A 21154-nucleotide genomic window follows, 5' to 3' on the forward strand; every position below is an offset into this window, starting at 1 on the left:
AATCTGAGTGGTCTATAGGTTTAATAAGTCTGCACACTGAGTCCCCCAAAGGCTGACTCAACTGTGGACTGCGGTTCCAGCACGGCCATCTCCCGCCACCAGAGGTACCCCGCCCCCTGGCGGGGAGCAGCGGAACATGCCCAACATCGAGGTTTACACCCAACCGCCATCGTCCCTGCCTAGCCCTGTGTAGTTCTACCATCTCCTACAGGGAGAGACAGCGTTCCAGGGAGAAAAGGTCTCACCTTGCACCCGTCTGTCAGGGCGGTCGCAGGCCTGGTCAGCTGTAGGTTGTATCTTCACCACGGCTGCGAGCAACGTCCACTCGCGGTTGGGCTCAGGCTTCCCTTGCTTGGGCAGCCTGCTCTCATAGTGCTCATAACACAGCTGCGCAATCTCATCCGCGGTCCACATGGTGTGAGCTGGTGCTGAGGCCCTGATCAAAACCCACAACCATCAGAAGGGCAGAAAGGAGAACGAATGCAAGATGCTACAACCCTGCACCAGTGCTTCAACAGGCATTCAGATATAGCCCATTCATGTTCACACTGAGGTTTCTCAGTTCGGAACCCTATGTATCATCTTCTCCTACTACCCCTCTGCCTTCTTTTCATCTTTAATGAAAGACCAAAGAAGTCCCAAATCTCACAACCCCAGAAGATACCCTATTTCTTCAAGCTGCTTTTTTTTCTTCTTCTAATGTTATATATTTGACATGTTTCTAATGAATCTGAACCTAACTACTCAAAATGAAAGCATATGAGAAGGAAGTATCCTTGTTACTCCAATTTTCATTTGGAAATAGCATGTAAAATAGCTGAGGGTGCAGACCTCAGCTTGCTTTGGACAGACTCTCACCATACAAAGTTTATCTTTCCGGGGGGAAGGTTTTTCTTTTCCGTCCTCTTTTTCAGACGTTTTACTTGTCTTTCCGTCATAGCAGATAGTTTACCTCCCTCTAGTAAACCTCCAGTGATGCCCCCATCAGGAAAGCAACCCTTTAATTTCTTCTACAGCGTTTTATGATGCAGAGGGAAGAAGTGACAAGAGTCTAGTGGTTTCTCACCAGTCAAGTGTTCCACTTCTCAGAGTGAGTCCTTTGGAGTTACCATTTCTGGAGTCTCATCCTGGTTTTGCTACAAAGTAACTGTGCGATATTGCGTAGATTACTTAACCTTTCTGTGTCATCTGATAATAGAGACAGTAGTATGTAATCCACTGGAGTTACTGCGAGGCTTAAATAATTACAAAAAGCAATTAAAAAAAAAAAAGCAATTGGTACAAAGTTGAGCATAATTAATGTTAACTGAGATTAATATTACAAAAAAGAACACTTGAATTTCCTGATTGATTTGCCTTGAGCTCCTTATCAGGCAGTGGAACTGTAATGGACACGTAAAACCATGAATAAGAAACCATGAAGCAGATCAGACCTAAAAGAGGTCTAGAATACTTCCCTCGAAACTCTCTCACTCTTGACTCTATGGATGCTCGCTCAGTGACCTCATTTGGACTCAAATGTATGAAAAGCTTCCTAGTAGAAAATAAGATCATATGGTGATGGACAAAGCCAGACATGTCACCAAAAAAAAAAAAAAAAAAAAAAAAGGCTCCACTGCACCCCAATGCATATAGCAGACAACTGACTTTTCTACAATGAGAAAAATTGCGTTGTGTTAAATTAATTAAACAAGGAGGCCATTAGATTGATGAGGCTCTAATGCTGTGGTGCCCTATTTAAGCAAACCAAGATCTAAGCATGTTGGGCTTCCCTGGTGGCACAGTGGTTAAGAATTCGCCCGCCAATGCGGGGGACACGGGTTCGAGCCCTGGTCCGGGAAGATCCCACATGCCGTGGAGCGACTAGGCCCATGTGCCACAACTACTGACGCTCTTGAGCCCGTGAGCCACAACTACTGAACCTGTGTGCCACAACTATTGAAGCCCATGAGCCTAGAGCCGGTCCTCCACAACAGGAGAGACCACCGCAATGTGAAGCCCGTGCACCGCAACGAAGGGTAGCCTCCGCTCGCCACAACTAGAGAAAGCCCGCGGGCAGAAACAACCCAACACAGCCAAAAATAAATTAAAAAAAAAAAAAAAGTTAAAGTAATTCGGCTGCCAGAGTAGAAAAGGCTTTAGAGGGGTTGGAAGTGAAGCCTACTTCCCTTAGGCCCCCTCCTCAATATCCTCCAGGGGCCCGGGTGGGGCCCATTCGGAGACTCCAGGCCCCTGCAGCAGGGACAACGTGCGTGCCTGCCCCCTTGGGCTTTGTGGGATGCTGCCGAGAGGCCACGCGCCCCGCACTCATCCGCAGCAGGAGCTCTCCGCACAAGGGGACGTTGGCATTTCCCTGAAAGGAGCCGCATTATCCCACCGGACACGCGGTGGGAGAGGCGCGGTCCTGATATCCTCTCCCCACACAAAAAGGGCTCCGGAAAGTCGGACAGAGGGGACCTCACCCAGGAGCCCCAAGGTCCCCCTTATTTGCGCGCCCTCGGCCGCACGACCCCACCCCCTTCACGGACGCTCGCCTCCCACCTCCACAACTCGCGCTCTCGAAAGGAACAAACAGAGCCCGCGCGGCGCAACGGGCGTGACGTCACAAAGAGGTGACGCTTCCAGACCCGTCTCCGGAGGCGCGCAGTGCACGCTGGCCTTTGTAGTCGTTTAGGGGGCGGAGCCAGGGGCGGCTGGGCTGATCCTTAGAGTCTAGCGACTTCCGGCGCTGTGCTTAGGTACCGGTGAAATGGGCTCAGGGAAGCTGACTCCCCGGTGGGATAGATTCAAATAGTAGAATGATGTCGTATCTTGGAACACTAGTCTGAATTTTTGTCTAAAACATTGATGTCCAGTAGAAATATAATTCGAGCCAGATATGTAATTAAAAAATTTCTAGTAGCTACGTTTTAAAAAGTCAAAAGAAATAAGTGAAATTAATTTTAACCATATATTTTATTTAACCCAGCATATTCAACATATTTCAACGTGTAATCAATATTTTTTTATAAATTTGAGATATTTTACATACTTTTCTTCATACTAAGTTTAAGAAATCTGGTGTGTATATTACAGTACATCTAAGTTCTGACCAGCCACATTTCAAACGCTCAATAGCCATATGTGGCTAGTGGCTTACCGTATTGGACAGCTCATGTCTAAAACCTTCAGTTTGTCAGGTATAGGTAGTATAGCTGTCTTGGATAGTTCAGGAGCCTGTACCATTCAGCAGCTGTATACCTCAATTACTAAAGATGAGAGAATTCACTTTTCTTACTACCCCTCAAAAGCTAGAGAAGAAGTGCAACTTACTTGATCCCCATCTTTCTCTCTAGATCAGAGGAAAAGGGCCACAGGCCTCCTCCAAGTGTCAGGACCCTGATCCTCCTTCCTCTCTCCAACATGTTTAGTTTTGTTGTTTTGTTTTTTGTTTTTGGCCATGCGGCATGTGGGATCTTAGTTCCCTGACCAGGGATCGAACCTGCGCCCCTTGCATTGGAAGCGCAGGGTCTTAACCACTGGACTGCCAGGGAAGCCCCTCCGGCATGTTTAATCTGCGACTGACTCCCTGTCTTTAAAGATTCCTGGTGGGGGAATCATCTTCCAGGGTCATCTCAGGGATTAGTACCACCATTTGTCTAGTTGCATAAACTGAAAAGTGAATCACCTTGTCATTTCCCTTCCCTTCACCCCCATAATATAATCCAATATATAATCCATTACCAAGTCCTGTTGAGCTTTCTCTCTCTTGAGTCCATCCAATTCTGTCCATTTTCATGGCAACACCCTAGTCCGAACTGCTGTTGTTTCCCTCTTGGACTGCTTGTTAACCTTGGACTTTAACCTCTTTCTGCCCAACTCCAATTCTTTTTCACAGAGCAGCCAGACTGATGTTTTCAAAATGCAGATATGATGTCACTCCCCTGCTTAAATGCTTCAGTGGTTTCCCAGCACTTTTAAAGTGCAGACAAAGTCCCATAGTAGGGCTCACAGCCCTGTATGACCAGCACCGTCCTGCCTCATCTGTTGGCATATTTCTTTGGGTTTTTATATCTAGTGGTATTGGTCTTCTCCTTGTTCTTTCCTTGTCAGGGCCTTTGCACTTGTTGCCACACTATGGAAAGCCCTTCCTTCCCTTCTTTGACTAGTTAGTGCTCTATCTTCCTTCAGATCTCAGATCTGATGTCCTCAGGGAAACCTTCCTTAACTAGGTCTGTTAGTTTCTCAATACCCCATGGATCTCTCCTTCAGAGCATTTTCCAGAGTTTCCATTTTTTGGTTTTATTGGGATGATTTATTAAATATTTTCTTAAAGGATTTTTTTTTTTTAAGATTTAATTTTATCTATTTTTGGCTGTGTTGGGTCTACATTGCTGTGCGCAGGCTTTCTCTAGTTGTGGCGAGCGGGGGCTACTCTTCGTTGTGGTGCGTGGGCTTCTCATTGCGGTGGCTTCTTGTTGTGGAGCATGGGCTCTAGGCGCGTGGGCTGTTGTTGTGGCACACGGGCTCTAGAGCGCAGGCTTAATTGTGGTACATGGGCTTAGTTGCTCTGCGGCATGTGGCATCTTCCCAGACCAGGGATCAAACCCATGCCCCCTGCATTGGCAGGAGGATTCTTAACCACTGCACCACCAGGGAAGTCCCCTTCCAGCTTTCATTCTCTTTGTCATTTTTTCCTGCTAAACCACACAGACAAGATGTCTACTGCTGCTTCAGTTCCTCTATCCCCAAGCTCCTTGAGGCCAGACAGCTGGCATCTGCCCCCAGCCTACTACTAAACAGCTCTCCAAAGATCACTTGTGACCTCATTAATCCTTGTTGCCTTTTCCAGTGGTCCACATTGACGGTACAGTGGTGCCTGAAGTCCAGTCCCTTATCCTGGTGAGTTGACTTTTCATTATTAATTAACACCACCTTGCTGAAGGATGTGCCATATGATGTGTTTCTTCTGAAATACCACCTGGTCAGCTAACCTGCACTGCCAAGTGCTCCTGGAGCCTATGTTCAACACCAGCAAGGAGTGAGGTGCTCAGCACTCCCTGTAGTTCCCAGTTAGGTAATTCTGGGTGCTTAGATCATTTTACCAGCCGCAAAGTAAAAAACTGCTCTGTGAAAGTGGACTGGCAACTCCCAAGCCGAGACGCTTGCAGAGGTTTTGCTGAAGTGCAAAAGACAAGTCCTTTGTTGTCTCGTTGGAGAAAAGTTTCCCCCGCTGCCTCCCTGTGTCATGGGCTCTCTTTTAATAGCAGGTCCCCAGCCATACCCTTGTCACATTCTTAGCTCAACTGAACTGTGCTGAAAATGAGAATACACCAGACTCACTATTCAGCATCCTATTCACTCTTCCCAACCCAATGTCTAACAAGCATGTTAAATTTAATTATGTCCAAAACCAAACACTCAACCTTCCTTCTCAAACCTGCACTTCCTCAAGTTTTTTCCATCTCAAGTCAATGACAACTCTACTTTCCAGTTGGTCAGGCCCCAAACCTTGAAATTATCTTTGATTCCTCTTCTTACAACCCACATTGACAGCAGATTCTGCTGACCTCAGGAACACAGGCAAAGTCCAATGGCTCAACCATCACCATCTCTTTACACCACCCAAGGCTAAGCCATCATCGCTCCTCAGCCCACTGCTGCAGTGCAACTGTCTCCCTTTCACTCTTGCTTTCCACATGCTAACTAGAACAACCTTTTAAAAACACTGCTCAAGGGAACTTCCCTGGTGGTCCAGTGGCTAAGACTCCGTGCTTCCAATGCAGAGCGCATGGGTTCAATCCCTGGTTGGGGTATTAAGATCCCACATGCCATACGTGGTGTGGCCAAAAAACAAACAAATAAAAAAACACTGCTCAAAACCCTCCAATGGCTTCACACCCCACTCATAATACATACTCCTCTGCATGGCTTACAGATGCCTGCATGATCCGGCCCCTTACTGATCTTTACTTGCTCCTCTCCGGCCATACCAGACCCCTTTGCTGTTCCTCAAAAATGCAGCCCTGTAGTCTAAATCACCCCTTTTCCACTCAGATCTCTGTTTCCAGATCTCTACTTAAATGTCACCTAGAAGAGGTCTTCCCTGACCACACATGCAACGTAGCACTGCCTCCATCACTTCTATCTAAAATAGCACCTCTGGGGACTTCCCTGGCGGTCCAGTGGTTAAGACTCCGCCTTCCAATGTAGGGGGTGGTTTGATCCCTGGTTGGGGAGCTAAGATCCCACATGCCTCGCGGCCTAAAAACCAAAACATAAAACAGAAGCAATATTGTTAACAAATCCAATAAAGACTTTAAAACATTCATTATGTCAGCTGTCTAATAAGATGACATTCCAAAAGTAAAAAGAGTGATGAGACAGGAGTAGAGACAAATGGTTTATTTGGTAACAAGGAGTAAAAAGGAATTCTTAATTCCTCTTCTCTCTTTTGACGGCTGACATGAAATGTGATAGTCAAATAGACAGCAACGCACACAGGAATTCCCTCGCAGTCCTTGATCTTCTGCACAAGCGCAGATGCCCAAGCCGTGCGACTTGCTGTCACTGTTTTCTAGACAGAAGTGCCGGCTGCTGTGCTTTCCAGTCCCTCAGTCGTGGCTACGTTCTCCTTCTTGTCTTCAGGTTTCATGGCAGGAAACAGAAGCACTTCCTACAGGAGAGAGAATGCATTCTGAAGCTAAGACACACTTTTTCCTGGCTATCCACCTACTCCTTTCGCCCCTCATTACTGTTATCACCAACACCCGGACATCTGTGTTCTTTCATTTCAATTCAGTCCCTCTCAGTTACAGAGGATGGAAAAGAAGAAATGCACAGCGCTGCCTAGGGTACAATGTCAAAAGAAGGAACAAACAGAGAGATACTCTTCAAATATGATTTCCTCAACTATAAACATGGGATAGCAACAGTTTCTACACGTCATAAGCTGACTTAAGTTAAATGAGATAATGCATGCAGATGGCTTAGCATGTTCCTTGGATCCTTAAGAAATGTGAACAATCAGTATTTCTTCTGCCTCAGGTTGAAAAACCCCCGAATTCTGTAAGGTCAGATGCTCTGCCCCTCCTCTGGTGAAGTCCCCTGTAACTTCTCTGCCTGCCCCTCCTCCTAGCCCAAAGCCCTCTCTTTAGGCTCCAGGCCCACCACACCCCGCTTCCAACACAGTGGTGCTCCTTCAGGGTCTCCTCGTACCTTGATGTTATTGGAGTCGGTGAGAAACATGGTGACGCGGTCGATGCCCATGCCCCAGCCACCTGTGGGGGGCAGCCCGTATTCCAGGGCAGTGCAGAAGGTTTCATCTATGAACATGGCCTCATCATCGCCAGCAGCTTTGGCCTGGAAGAGGAGAACCACACAGCGACGTTGTTCTAGGCTGTGCTCTCTCAGCGTCTGAGTGAACACGTGAAAACGTCCAGAGGCAGTATCATTCCAGGGATGCTCTGGACACCCAGCACTTGCTGGGAATTGGTTTCCCAGTAACTCCAGGATGGAGCCATTTCTTTCAAAGACCTGGAGGTCAGGACTGATGAATTCTACCTCAGAACACATGCAAATTTCTCTGCGAAATGAAAATACTTCTACTGCCTGGGGCTCTTCAAGTCCAGTGAAACGCATTTTCTTTCAGAGACTCTGATGATTCCCAACAGTCTTTCTCCCACTTCCTGAACCACCCATCAGTGGCAGTGCTAGTGTAGGCAGCCTGTGGGTGCTTTGGCTTCTCATCCTCAAGCCACCTCAATAAATGTACCTTCTAAGAAAAATTATGTTCTTGTCAAGTGTCACACTCCTCAAACAGATATTCATGCCTAAGCTCCATTTATATAGAAATCCTAGGGCCAAAACTAGTCAAGTTCTCCATCTTGAAATGTGACTTCCTCCAGTGAAGCCTGTGGCTTTCATCCTTCATTCTGCTGAAGTCACCAGGAGTTGCAGACAAGACACAGACCAGGGTTAATGCTGATATCTTCTGGTGAGTGGGCACACATTCCTTCCTTACCTTGGCCTGTTCTTCAAAAAGCTGCCGCTGTCGCATAGGGTCATTCAGCTCAGTGTAGGCATTGCATATTTCCTTTTTCATGACAAATAGCTCAAAGCGTTCAGTCAGACCCTCTTTAGAGCGGTGCCTGGGGACAGGAGACCAAAGGGGAGGGTGAATATGCAGGTTCAGTAAGAACATCTGGTACAAACAAGAATTCCTGAAATCTAGTTGACTCAAAATTGTACTGATTGTGACCAAAAGCCTGCATGCATCCTTGGCACCAAATCACTTGGTACATTAGTGAGGAGGGTTAGAGACAAAGAAACTTTAATTATCTTCACAACAGGCATGTGTCGTAGACTGATATACTGAACCATACCCCCTGTATTTATGCCCTTCTGTAGTCCCTGCCACACTGAGTCTGGGCTGCCCATATGACTTGCTCTGGCCAATGGGACATCAGCAGAGGATTGATATGTGTTTGCACATCAGGATTTATTCTTTTGGAATGCTTCCACTTGGAACCCTGGCTACGCTGCCAGAGAGGCCCCAGAGGATGAGATCCCATGTGGAGGAGATGCAAGGTGCCCTGGCAAAGTTCCCAGTTGAAAAAAGCCACTTGAGTTACCCTAGCCAACACCACGTAGAGCAGAAAGACTACCCAATGAACCCACAAACTCTTGAGAATAAACTGTTTTATGCCGCTAAGTTCTGAGGTTATGCAGCAACAGGTAACTGCAACACCGTGCTTTATCTTACCATTTGGCCAGAGGACTCATTATCTGCGGGTGATCACAGATGAATGTAGGATTGATGCACGTCACTTCCAGGAACTCCCCGACAAGCTTAAGGAGAAAGCAGAGTTAGAGAGCCCTTCTAAATGGCATTTTGATCATCTCCGTCTTGGTGGTAGAGGCCTCGGACCCTAACCCTATACCTGATGCTATACGGGTTTATCCTAAGCTTCTCAATGGTTGGTAATAAGGTAACGAACATAACTATTTGGCACAGAGCTCAGTACAGCAGGAATTCAAAACTTGTTCTCTCATTAGAGCTTTCCTATGAAGCTGTAGAAGTTCATTCTCTACAGTAGAGTTCACCTTCATAGGGAGTAGGGGGCGTTACCACTGGATGAGGGCATGTACTAGAAGTGCACGGCCTTTCACCTTATCAAGGAGCCTGGCTGTGGTCCGAGGTGGAGGGCATTCAACAGCTTTTGCCACACAGATATCATCTAGAATTTTGCGAGTTTCTGTAATACAAACATACAAGTTAGGACAGAAGACATCACACTACCCCATTAAGAGGTATATAAAGAGAGTAACATGGGAAATTCTAGCCCTGACCTAATCTAATTCAGAGCTGAACAGGAAGGAGGGCCCTACAGTGAAGGAGTGCATCACTTTACCTTCGGTTTCGAAGAGGTTAGTTTCTGGCAGTTTCATGCCCAGGGCTTTCTCAAGCTCTTCTACCATGCTGATTTTCCGGAAGGGTGGGGTGAAGTCAATCTCACAGGCTTGGCCCTCTGGGCCATCTGGATGATAGGTGACCTTGTAACTGCCTGTAATGTGTTTCACCATCCCTGGGAAAGAAATGTGTCATTTAAAGAGGACCAACAGGAAGTCCAATTGAAAGCGGCACACCAGCCCTGCAAACTTTCTTTGTAGTGAAAGACAAAGGGAGCAGGAGGGGTCACCTGAAATCATCTTCTCTGTGATTTCCATGAGATCATGATAGTCTGCATAGGCCATGTAGAATTCACAGGTGGTGAACTCAGGATTGTGAGTCAAATCAATTCCTTCATTCCGGAACTGGCGTCCGATTTCATAAACCCGGTCAATGCCACCAACCACCAGCATCTAATAACAACACACGGCCATGGTCATGGCAGCTAATCTTGTCTTACTGGCTAGGGAAAGTGTCTGTCTACAAAAGCTGTAAGTTGGATTTCACAGCTCAAGGCATGCTTTCAGGTCTCTACCCAAATGCTGAGTGCCCTACTCTCTTTAGGCCTTTGTGGACAGTCATCATTCATTCTGGCTGTCCAGGATCACTGAACTATCTTCCCTTGTCTGGGGTGTCCCCCATCTTGTGAGTGTGAGCCTCCCCAAGAAAGAAGCCTCTTTTGGGGTTAGGATGTAGGCACGTGACCTAAGTTCCCCAACCTGTGAGACTTCAACACGCAAAGATGATGCAGGTATTGCACAGAATCCCTTCTGGTGAAGGGGGCCAGAGATATCTGGCTTATAGAGGTAGTAACTGCAGAAGTCCCAATGGCAATGACCTGTGCCTAGTGCCAAGCTTCTGAGCTGTGGTAACTGTCCTGACTGGAAGATACTGGGTTCTTCATGGGAATAGCTCAGTGATATGATTCAGAATCATTCCTAGTTGTGTGGTCTCCAAGCCTGATTCTCTGATCTTCCTGGAAATTGTGAGCTTCCTTATATATTCGAATACATTTTTTTTTTTTTTTTGCTTAAACACCATTAACAGGCTTTGTCATTTGCAAGTAAGAATCTCAAATGACACAGCCTTCGATATTTACTCTGGTGATTTGAGGATATTTCCAACTTTCAGACAGAGATTCAACTCATTCTTCTACAAAAGACTAAAATCAAATTTAATCCAAGGAGGATTATAAACTTAAAAGTATTATGAGATTATGGGAAACAAAGTATGTTAGGAGGATCTGTACACCTAGGAAAGATACTCCCTTTGCACTATAATGCTCTACTGATCCTATAGATAAATTCCAGAAATGTAAAACTCAGAAGCCTGACAATTTAGAATACTCTCCTGGTTGTTCTACCCTCAATGTTCCTCTTATTTCTGACTGTACCTGTCTAGCCAATATTTTTCAGCCTTCTACTTCTCTAAGGACACAGGGCATCTTCTTATTGACTACCTTATGGTAGAGTTCTGGAGCAATCCTCATATATAAATTCATGTCCAGCTCGTTGTGGTAGGTGATAAAAGGCTTGGCCACAGCTCCCCCTGGGATGATGTTCATCATGGGAGTTTCAATCTAAAAGAGAAGAAAAACATTTAGTTCACAGACAGAGGTCCTCAAACTAGAGTTCTTGGGAATGGCTCATGCTTTGAATGTGATAGTGTAAGCCTACTATATCCCAAGTAAAAGTTAAGTTCAATAATAATGTGTAGGTGCTTGACAAAAAAAGTAGAGATAGCTTGATTTTCTAGAATAGTGTCTCTATTAACACCAAACACCATTAACACAGTCCCATAAACTTTCACAAGCTGTTAGTGGGACTCTAAATGGGTACAGCCTTTCTTGAGTTCAGTTTGCAGTATTTATTAAAAATTGTAACTGCTTATACCCTTTGACTTATTCTACTTCTAGAAATCCATCCTACAGAAACACCTGTCCATGTGCACAAAGATGTTCAGTAAAACATTATTGAAGAAAATCAAAAACTTAAACTATCAATAGGGGAAATAATTATAAAGCATCAAAAAGGAATATACATACACACATATATATGGACATGCAAAGGGCCCCAGAATATATTGTGTGTGTGGGGGGAGGTCCATTATAATACAATGTGACTTCATTTATGTTTAAAGCAAAAAATAAAACCGTTCTAAAACACTTACACTTACACACTTACACTTACCCCACCTGTCACATGCACAGGAATGGAGGTATTATAAATACGCAGAGTAAATGGTGAGGAAGGATACATATTCAAGTTTTTTTTTTTTAAAAATATTTATTTATTTATTTATCTGGTTGCACTGGGTCTTAGTTGCAGCACACAGGCTCCTTAGTTGAGGCTCAAGAGTTCCTCAGTTGTGGCACGCAAACTCTTAGTTGCGGCATGCGTGTGGGACCTAGTTCCCTGACCAGGGATTGAACCTTGGGCCCCTGCATCGGGAGTGCAGTCTTAACCACTGTGCCACCTCAAATTCAAGTTTGGAGAGGGACATTAGCTGGGAAAAAATGAAAGGGGACTTTCAGTTTTGTTTCTATTTATTTCTTTATTGTTTGAATTTGTTTTATGGTAACACGTATTCACCTTTCTCATAAAATTAGAAAATATTAAAAAAAAAATTTTTTTGCTCTAAAAATTTTCCTAAACACATTTTTTAGTTTAAATAAGTTGAATAAAAATCAAGAAAAATATTTTTTAATGCTACAAAAAAGCAAAATGAGTTGATAACACATTGAACATGGCATTGTTAGCATGTGGATGGCCCTCTACTTTGTCCATTGTCTTAGAAGTCCTGTCCTACCTTCCTAATCAGGGCAGTAAATAAACAAGGTGGAACAAAGACACTGGCAAGAAAGGGGACTTTTCACTGAGCATGAAGGATACTGACACAGGATGTGCCTGTGGAGAAGGGAAGGGAAGAAGAGTAAGAGGCAAGCACAGAAGGCAGCTCATCATGTCAGGTAAGAACTTTCCATCACCTCTAGGAATCCCAACTCATCCAAGAAACTTCTTATATATGTGATGATCTTAGAGCGGATGATAAACTTCTGCCTCACAAAGTCATTCAAGATCAAGTCCAAGTATCTCTGACGAAACCGTGTTTCCTAAATGAAAAGTAACAGATAGAAATCACTGATGTGTTTGATTCAGTGGTATGATAAACCAGAGCCAGGAGGCCACGAGAAATTACCTTGTCTTTGAGGCCAAAGTGAAGATGAGGTAACATATGCAAGCAAGGAGACAGCAGTGTGATTTCATAGGGAATGATGCTCAGTTCGCCTTTCTTGGTTTTCCCAGGATTGCCCTGAACTCCAATTATGTCTCCCCGGCGCAGTTTGTTGTTAATACGAATAAATTCTTCTTCAGATTTATAATTCCTGAATAAATGGAAAACATAATTCAGTATACAATATCCCAAACTAAAACTGACCACTGGTTTACTGTGGAACCCTCACTAAAGTGTTAATGTGTACCCAAGAAGAATCTCAGATTCAAGGTCAACCGTTAAAAAGTATTATCTTTTATTTTTAACTGCTCCACAACCCAAGATCAGTCTTTATTCTCCAGGTGACCAGATGGCCCTTTTATTTTCCCAACCATATACCACTCCCTTTAATTTCCAATGGGAAAAGAAGACTATATGGGCCTTTTTCCCCAGTCATGTTGCTCTGGGCCAACCTAGAAAGGCTTGTAACTGTATATTTCTATATACCTGGAATTGGCCATGACTTGCAACTTGACCCCCTCTCCTCGAAGGTCATAGAAGATGAGCTTTCCCCCAGAAGCTCTTTTGGCATGGATTCTACCTAGAGAACAGCAAAAATAATGACAGAAGCAGAAGCTATTTCATGATATCAGTGCCAAAAAAGCTCCCTCTGCAGTTTTTACATCCAGGCAGAATATAAACTAGAACAATTTGATTTTAGCCTGAGGCCTAAGCCCTGCCATTTTCTTCATGACAACGTTGGCTCCCCATTTAAACCAGTTAAAAGATGTGCAGAAAGATCTGGCTTTTAAAGGTGTTCAATGGATTCCTGGAATGTTGATGGTAGCATAGCTGTGGGATCTTCCTAAATCCTCACATAAAAATAGAAAGCACAAGGACTTCCCTGGTGGTCCAGTGGTTAAGACTCTGTGCTCCCAATGCAGGGGGCCTGGGTTTGATCCCTGGTCAGGGAACTAGGTCCCTCATGCCGCAACTAAGACCTGGTGCAGCCAAATAAATAGTTTAAAAAAAAAAAAAAGAAAAGAAAGCACAACTAGACAGGCAAGTCCAAAAAGCCATGGACAAAATTTACAACAGGGGGCTTCCCTGGTGGCGCAGTGGTTGAGAATCTGCCTGCCAATGCAGGGGACACGGGTTCGAGCCCAGGTCTGGGAAGAACCCACATGCCACAGAGCAGCTGGGCCCGTGAGCTACAATTACTGAGCCTGCACGTCTGGAGCCTGTGCTCCGCAACAAGAGAGGCTGCGATAGTGAGAGGCCCGCGCATCGGCAATGAAGAGTGGCCCCCGCTTGCCACAACTAGAGAAAGCCCTCACACAGAAACAAAGACCCAACACAGCCATAAATAAATAAATAAATAAATAAATAAATAAATAAATAAATAAAGAATTAAAAAAAAAAAAAATTTACAACAAAATTATGTGGGAAGATATTCCCAAGAATCCCCAAATACAAGCTCTGGGGAAAACCACTAAGGGCCCCAAGACCTCTATATGGGAAAAAGCTATGGGAAGCAATGGAGTCTCTGGCAGGTCTGAGAACTGGAAGTCTCCCAAAAAGCCACAGGTATTCACTGGAAAATGTGGCAGGGCTAAGTGGAGGACAGCAGCGGACACTGGGAGGGTAGCAGCTTACTGCCATACAAGTGAGTATGGTGGGCTGCATTAAGAAGGTCTAGGGGATGAAGCCCTTTAGTGTAGCCCCCAAGAACTCTCTAAATTTAACAGCAAGGGATCTCTCCTAGGACAAGGCCCCACAAAATTGAACAAGACCAAGAAAAAAGAGACAAGGGAAAGAGAAGGTCCAACGAAAGCGAGAAAGGAGAAGAGCCTGAAAATCCCAGAAAGGAAGCTGCTGTATTTCTGAATGCTCCACAAAAACAACAGAAGAGGGAGCTCAGTGAAGTTGAAAAGCTATCTGAACCAAGCTTCCTTTTAACATTGGAGAAAATTAATCTCACATGAAAATAAACAACATAAAAGTAGTGAGGTCAAATATCAAAGTTATTAAATTAAAAAAAAGAGAATAAGGAGAATAACCTCACCACAGGCAACAAAAGCACTCGAGAAAGACATGCTCAGGAAAAGCAAAATATTCTATTTCATGAGCTGAAAGACATTAAGAACATGACACAAAATGTGAAAGAACACAAATTAGAACTAGAAGAAACCAAGAAATGAGATGACACATTGAAAAAATTAGAAATAAAGGAAAAAATCATCTCAGAAATGAAGCCTAAATTAGAAGGAAATAAGAGTGAATAAATACAACAAATAATGTCTTAAGAGAACTACACTGGAAAGGAGGATACAATTTAAAAATCAAAGTACAAAAAAAGAGATAAAAAGGAGTCCCAAACATAAACCTAAGCAAGAAACAGAATACAAAAAAATTATATTCAAGAAAAATGTCCAAAAAAAAAAAAAAAGACTTGAGAATACATATTTAAAGGGCACAGGGCTTCCCTGGTGGCACAGTGGTTAAGAATCCGCCTGCCAATGCAGGGGACACGGGTTCGAGCACTGGTCCGGGAAGATCCCACAGGCCGCGGAGCAACTAAGCCTGTGTGCCACAACTACTGAGCCTGCGCTCTAGTGCCCGCAAGTCACAACTACTGAGTCCTCGTGCTGCAACTACTGAACCTCATAAGCCTAGAGCCCATGCTCTGCAATAAGAGAAGCCACCACAATGAGAAGACCATGCACCACAATGAAGAGTAGCCCCCGCTCGCCACAACTAGAGAAAGCCTGTGTGCAGCAATGAAGACCCCAAAAATAAATAAATAAAATGAATACATTTATTAAAAAAAAAAATAAAGGGCACACTGTGTACCTGAGAATACTGAACCAGAATAACTAACATCAAGACATATTTTAGTGAAAACACTGGACTTTAAAGAAAAAGAAATTTGGGGGGCATTTAAGTATTGGCAAGGGTTCTCTCTGGGTGGTGGGATTATGGGTAATCAAACTTTGCTTTCTTTGCCCTTCTGAATGTTTCAACATTCTAAATTTTCTACAACTAATAATTTTATATATTTTTTAGAGGGGAAGGTATAAACAAAGGACAGGATTTAATTGTCTCTTAAATTAAGGAGAAGATCCCACACAAGATAGTAAACTCCAAAATAACAGTGCTCTAGAAAAATAGCCTAGTGTAAAGTAGTCTAGGAACACAGATTGCAATTTTTAGGAGCTCAGGGCCATGGCTCCCACTGATGAAGGGAAGTCCTCACAAAGGACTATGAATGAGTAGCAGCATCAGGCCAGGAGTCCCCCACAAAGAACGACCCTTCCTCTGTAGAATCACCACTGGAATGTGACCTCATGCCTCAGGGCTGCTCTACTTTCTGTGAATAGACATACTGGTGCCATCTCTAGTAATGTAGCCTCAGACTTAAGCTTTTTGAGAGCAAGACCACCCCAGAACTTCCTTTGTGCAACTGGAGAGGCCTGCCTGCTGTGGGAGCTCAGCAAACTGCCAGGGAATCTTCCTACCTGCCACCTTTAAGGTGATGTCAGTCAGGTGGTCCCCAGGCTGCAGGTGACTGTATTCTTGGATAAAGTGAGTGAGCGAGATGTCGACGTGGAACTTGTGTGGGTATGGGTCTTCCCCATTGACCTTCAGCTGGTGGACTGCCTGGCTGCGGATTTTGAAGTATTGCTGTTAAAAACAAAAAACAAAACAGCTTTTGAGAAGTTGAACCTGGTCAGACCAGAGGCCTGTCTAGTGGAGTTCTGTATTCTGCCTCAGAGGGGCCCCAATACAGTGAGGTTTCTTTAACCAACCCCCTCTGCATCCTTGAAATCACAGGCTTGGAATATGGAGAGAGATTTGCACTTAAATATGCAGGGTGGCCAGATCCACAGCTGGGAATAAAGGCCAGAATTCCAAAATACAAGATTCAACAAAAAGAAAAATCATGTCTCTGCCTAAAATAATGTTTAATTGGTACAGATGGCCCTGGTTACCACTTTTGTAGACACATCTGCATGGTGAGTCATTTATCTTGCTACTTTCCTGCCCCTGGCCACACACCAGACTTTTTCCCCAAGGCAGGCGCATGGGCCTGGAGGGTGTGAAAAAGGAATATTCTATACCAGGGGTCAGCAAACTTTTTCTGATGCAACTACTCAACTCTACTGTAGTGTGAAAGCAGCCTCAGACATATGTAAACAAATGGGCATGGCTGTGTTTCGACACAATTTTATTTATAAAACCAGGGAGGAGGGATGGGGGTAGTGGTGGCTTTGGCCTGTGGGCCACAGTTTGCCAATCTCTGGGCTAAAGTAAACCCCAGCCCACCTTTAGGGAGACATTTTCTCTGGGGCTGCTATAAGGCCCAGCTAGCTCCAAGGAAGATCAGTCACTTGGAAGTACTGGATTCTCCCAAATATCTGTAAGTAGCCGACAAGAAAAACGCGCAGGGCCTGTGCCTTTAACCAGATGGAGTGGTGGGCCCACCCTCATCCATCCCTGTGCCTGTTTCAGTTCCTATTTATCTCCTTAATCACTGGTCCCAAGGAATCTGCCATAATCCTCATTAGAAGCTTCCCTATGCCCAGCCAGGGCAGTGGTCCCGAGGACTCACGTTTGGGTCCAAGCTCTCCTCCTCCGCACCCACACCATTATCAGCAGTGTGGTTGGTGGCAGCAGCGGCCTGGCTTAGTTGTTTCTCACTGAGCTCCTTCTGCTTGGCCTCTTTCTCTGCTATTTTCTTCTCAGCTTTCAGGCGTCTCTTTAGCTCACTGTCAGGAAGATGAAAATGTTCAACGTGACAGGTGCCTGAAGAGTCCTCTATGTTCTGCCCCATAGCTACTTATCAAAAATATGAATAACCTGGGGAAACACTCATGCCCAATTCTACATGCCCACTGTTAGTCTCTCAGTCACTGAACTCTATATGTGAAACAGACAAGGGAAAAAAATAAACTTAGAATAAAGATGTGAAAGATCTTTCTCAGTCTCTTTTTTCCAGTCTGAGGTCCTTGGCATTAGATCCCAACTAAAATCAAGATAGACAAGGACAAAGAAAACCCTACATATTAATTTATATTTAGAATAGGAAAAAAGGTTTTCCAGAAAATCAGCAAGATAGGCTTTTCTCAAGCTAATTGGGCTTGGGAGCTCCTTGAGGCCAGGGACTGAATCTTAGTTGTTTGGATTTCTCTGCAGAAGATGAAGTTCCTAGAGCATCAGATCTGATGTGTGATAAGGCGACATCTCTACCTTTGTCTGTCATCTCTCTCCCCTCCCGAAAGGAGTGGGTTAGTCTGGGGTGGGGTGAGGAAGAGGTGGCTCTTCAGAGTTCAGGGAGACACTCCACTGACAATCTCTCCCCCAGCATTGATCAATGCATTGACAATGCCCCTCAGCATTGGCCTCACTCTCCCCAGTGGAGCCTGACTTTGACAACAAATTGGGTAGAATAGTGTACAAAGCAGCACAGCACGGGATAATATACCATCTTTGGAGCGAGACTGCCTGGGGCTAAATCCTGACACGCCTACCTACCAATTAGGTGACTTTGGGCAAGTGACTTAATTTCTCCTGTAAAATAATAATAGACACCCTCCTGCCCAGATGTTGTGAGGATTGAGACAATGTACATAAAGAGATGACCCCACCCCTAGCATTTTAGTAAGCATGCAAATGTGAACCATTCTAGGTATCCCTCACTATCTTAACCCTTCAAACTCTGCCTCAAGGACAGAAATTTTACAGATGTGGATAAATTTCTTGTCAAATCTCTCACTATTCAAACTCTTGATACTCGTCACCTGAGATTCAAAAACTAAAGCGATTGGTACAACTTGGTTTAAATAATTTGAAAACTTGCTATCTGAACCCAGAAACCAAACAGATTTGGGTAGAGAGGGATACCCTCATTATTCAAATAGACTTGATCATTCTTTTAAACCACCAATGTTAACTGAATATCCTGTCATAATGAACCATGTCAAATGATCCTTAGTCAGGCTTGCATACTGTTTGGCTTCAGGGTGCATTTTAAATTATCTATGAGTTTAGAATAACTCAATTAAAAAAACTTAATTGGAGATTTGAAATGATTATCTTTTAAGTAAGAAAACTGACTCTAAGGGCCTCAAAGTAAATCTCTGTATATAATCTGTTTTGTAGCAGTTGTGAAGCCATCTTTCTAGAACAGTGTGCTAGACTTATTGTGCTGTCATTCAGTCAGTGGGCATCGAAGCCTCTCTGGTTCTTCCTGGCATTAACATAATGAACTTGTTTTCCATTCAACTGGCTGTTGCCCTTTAAATCAAATCAATAATAACGATAATCCAAAAAGGTCCTAGGAGTAAGAACTAAGACTAGAAACCAAGTTAATCTCAGGAGCAAAGAAATTCCAGAAAAACAGGGAAGGGAAAATAACCTGCATTAGAAATTCTTTATTCATAAAGGGTTCTGTTCTCAGCACTGTTCTAGAATAAGACCTAAAAGTCATCTCAAGAATCTATGGAGTGAGAATTTCAATTTATTAAAGAGAAACTGAGAAAGGACTATTGGTTTTGGTAGGTAGCAGGGTTGCTTCCTTATCAAGTCCAAAGACTTAGCCAGAGGCTTAACAGATAAGAAACTAAGTAAGGGTAGGATTTTTGCTCCCAGAGCAATAAAGAAGGTAATGGGCACCAACCTTCTTTTATCAGAAAGTGGCTTGTCCTTGTGAACCGTTGTGAAAGGAGCAAGTTGACACAGGCGCAGCTCCCTCTGCCCCCACTGTGCCCAGGAGGTTTGGCGCAGGGACCCCCTAACAAGCCTTACAGCCGCTTGCGTCAACATGGCAGATTACCCTGGAACTAATGATTACCACCACCTAACAGGAAACACAGAGATGTGGTGTCAGATGGGACAGACAGTACACATACTCCCAGCCAGCACTCCTACTCTTACGGGTTGGGTGCGGGGAGAAGGCGAGGTTACACAACCTTTTAGTGTCCCATTTTACATAAGACCCTCTCAACTGACATCAACCCTATAACACTCACTGTGCTGCAAATGTAAATGACAATGTTCTCAGTCCTGGCTATGGTAAGATGGTGCTTATCTGGGGTCAACAGGAAGTCAGTCAATGGTTTATGGGTAGAAATGATCACAACAGTCTAGAAAATGGGAGTGTTTCTGAAGCCCCTGACATGTAGTTTCTCTCTTGGTGATGAAATACGTGTCCACAAAGATGGCAATGGGAAGCATACAAAACGTCACCATCAACTGCAAACTCTAGAGGAAGCTAAAAACAAGCCACACAAAAGCACCTGAATCAAAGACAAGCCTTGTTTGGAGCTCCAGGAACAAGGAGGAAAGAAAAAATTCAGAAAGAGTCTTAGACTACATTAAGTTTATACATTAACACTGGAAGGCAACAGAATGACAGAGATCATGTTCTTTATTGCCTTAAAATAAATGTGGCCTTGAATGAATCACCTGGCAGGCAGCCTATCTGTTTTTAAACTTGGAGAAAATAACTGGCATACAATTGTGCTCACTAAAGATTCACACCAAGGAAGTTCCAAGAACAATTAAGAAACAGAACTAAAAAAATGCACTAAAGCAGGCATTATATGCAATAAACTAACTTCTCTCCGGTGCCTCTGGAACGGTACTATATTTATGTACTATCCTTAGGAGTACTGAGGAACTAGTCACTCAGATCATTACCTATGTTCTATGAAGAACTCCGGTTGAGAAGGAGTGTAGTATTAAGAGAATACAAGACACAGTCAGTGAAAGGGCGGCTAACCTTAATTTATTTATATTTACCTTCATACTCCAAGGATTTGGGGTGATCAACAAAGATATAGCCAGCAGTGCTAAGTGTAGTTCGGTGTACCCGGCTAAATAAGACAGTCCCTACTGCCAGACATACTCACAATGCTCTAACCCATATGGATAGGTGTACGACAGTTTTAGAACTGATCCCTTTAATACAAAGGGTTCAGAATGGCTTTTGATACATAAAGTTCGAACGTTGAAGGTGCTTCTGAAAAGCTAGGGTATTTAACATTTCTCCACTTCTTTACCGGGGTGTGGCACAGTAACGCATTTCTCGGAGAAAAGGGAAGGAGTAAATTTCGCTTTTCTCTGTCCCCGCCCAGTTCGCCGCATTCTTACTCCACGAGTACGAGAAGGAAGAAGGACCCAACCAGCGGGGGGGCCCCGGGCATCCTGGGGGCTGTAGTTTCGGGGCGCAGCGACTACGTCCCAGCATGTTCATACCCACGAGAACCGGCAGGAAGGCCCCAGGCACAACCACCTCGGCCGGAGCCTCGAGGCGCCTCCTAGTTCAGACTCTCCGACAGCAAAGGTTTTAATGACCTGCCGCGACACTTACTTTTTGCTCAGTTTCGGCTCGCCGTCGTCCACTTTAACTTCAGCCCCCTGCACCTCAGCCATCTTCCCAGAAGGCCGGAGCTCATGAGGACGAGGGTCGCACGGCAATTCCAGGTCACGCTCAGAAGCCCCGCCTCT

At 44.4% G+C, this 21154-nt stretch overlaps 2 protein-coding genes across 12 annotated transcripts in view; both read right to left on the reverse strand.

The window, feature by feature from the left end:
• The window catches only part of ADAT1 (adenosine deaminase tRNA specific 1), a 51422-nt gene extending 48833 nt beyond the window's left edge, over positions 1–2589 (reverse strand). For 9 of the 10 annotated variants that reach the window (XR_009499101.1, XR_009499102.1, XR_009499099.1 and 6 more), the window contains exons 1-3: positions 2542–2567; positions 1067–1235; positions 246–436 (exon numbers count right to left, since the gene is read on the reverse strand). Coding sequence is in view for 6 of the 10 variants with exons in the window: in XM_059905238.1 (XP_059761221.1) it covers positions 246–414 (169 nt within the window). In the remaining 4 variants the exon portion in view is untranslated. Of the gene's footprint in view, positions 1–245; positions 437–1066; positions 1236–2541 lie in introns of all 10 variants that reach the window. The other variant, XR_009499100.1, reaches the window with a different exon arrangement.
• Positions 2590–6369: 3780 nt separating this feature from the next.
• On the reverse strand, positions 6370–21141 carry KARS1 (lysyl-tRNA synthetase 1). Of its 2 annotated transcripts, XM_059904035.1 has the most exons (15): positions 21018–21104; positions 19323–19502; positions 17256–17412; positions 16162–16327; positions 13151–13244; positions 12629–12815; positions 12417–12542; positions 10890–11009; positions 9681–9843; positions 9393–9566; positions 9151–9236; positions 8744–8829; positions 8003–8129; positions 7198–7341; positions 6370–6655 (listed from the first exon to the last, which is right to left on the reverse strand). In XM_059904035.1, the coding sequence occupies exons 2-15, from the start codon at positions 19466–19468 to the stop codon at positions 6557–6559; spliced, it is 1875 nt and encodes a 624-aa protein (XP_059760018.1). In that variant the 5' UTR covers positions 19469–19502; positions 21018–21104; the 3' UTR covers positions 6370–6556. The 2 variants fall into 2 exon arrangements, with proteins under 2 accessions (XP_059760018.1, XP_059760019.1); XM_059904036.1 differs by lacking the exon at positions 19323–19502 and having other exon boundaries at positions 21018–21141.
• Positions 21142–21154: the final 13 nt, after the last annotated feature.

Source organism: Balaenoptera ricei, chromosome 19, assembly GCF_028023285.1.
Source record: "Balaenoptera ricei isolate mBalRic1 chromosome 19, mBalRic1.hap2, whole genome shotgun sequence".
Taxonomy (NCBI): Eukaryota; Metazoa; Chordata; class Mammalia; order Artiodactyla; family Balaenopteridae; genus Balaenoptera; species Balaenoptera ricei.

What these genes read in the sequence shown, in the direction of transcription:
- KARS1 (XM_059904035.1), bottom strand. Translation starts at nt 19,468, where the DNA reads ATGTTGACGCAAGCGGCTGTAAGGCTTGTTAGGGGGTCCCTGCGCCAA. An exon ending in CATCACCTTAAAGGTGGCAG is followed by an intron (nt 13,245 to 16,161) that starts GTAGGAAGATTC and finishes GCTGTTCTCTAG; the next exon opens with GTAGAATCCATGCCAAAAGA. An exon ending in ATGAGTTGGGATTCCTAGAG is followed by an intron (nt 11,010 to 12,416) that starts GTGATGGAAAGT and finishes CTTCTCTTTTAG; the next exon opens with ATTGAAACTCCCATGATGAA.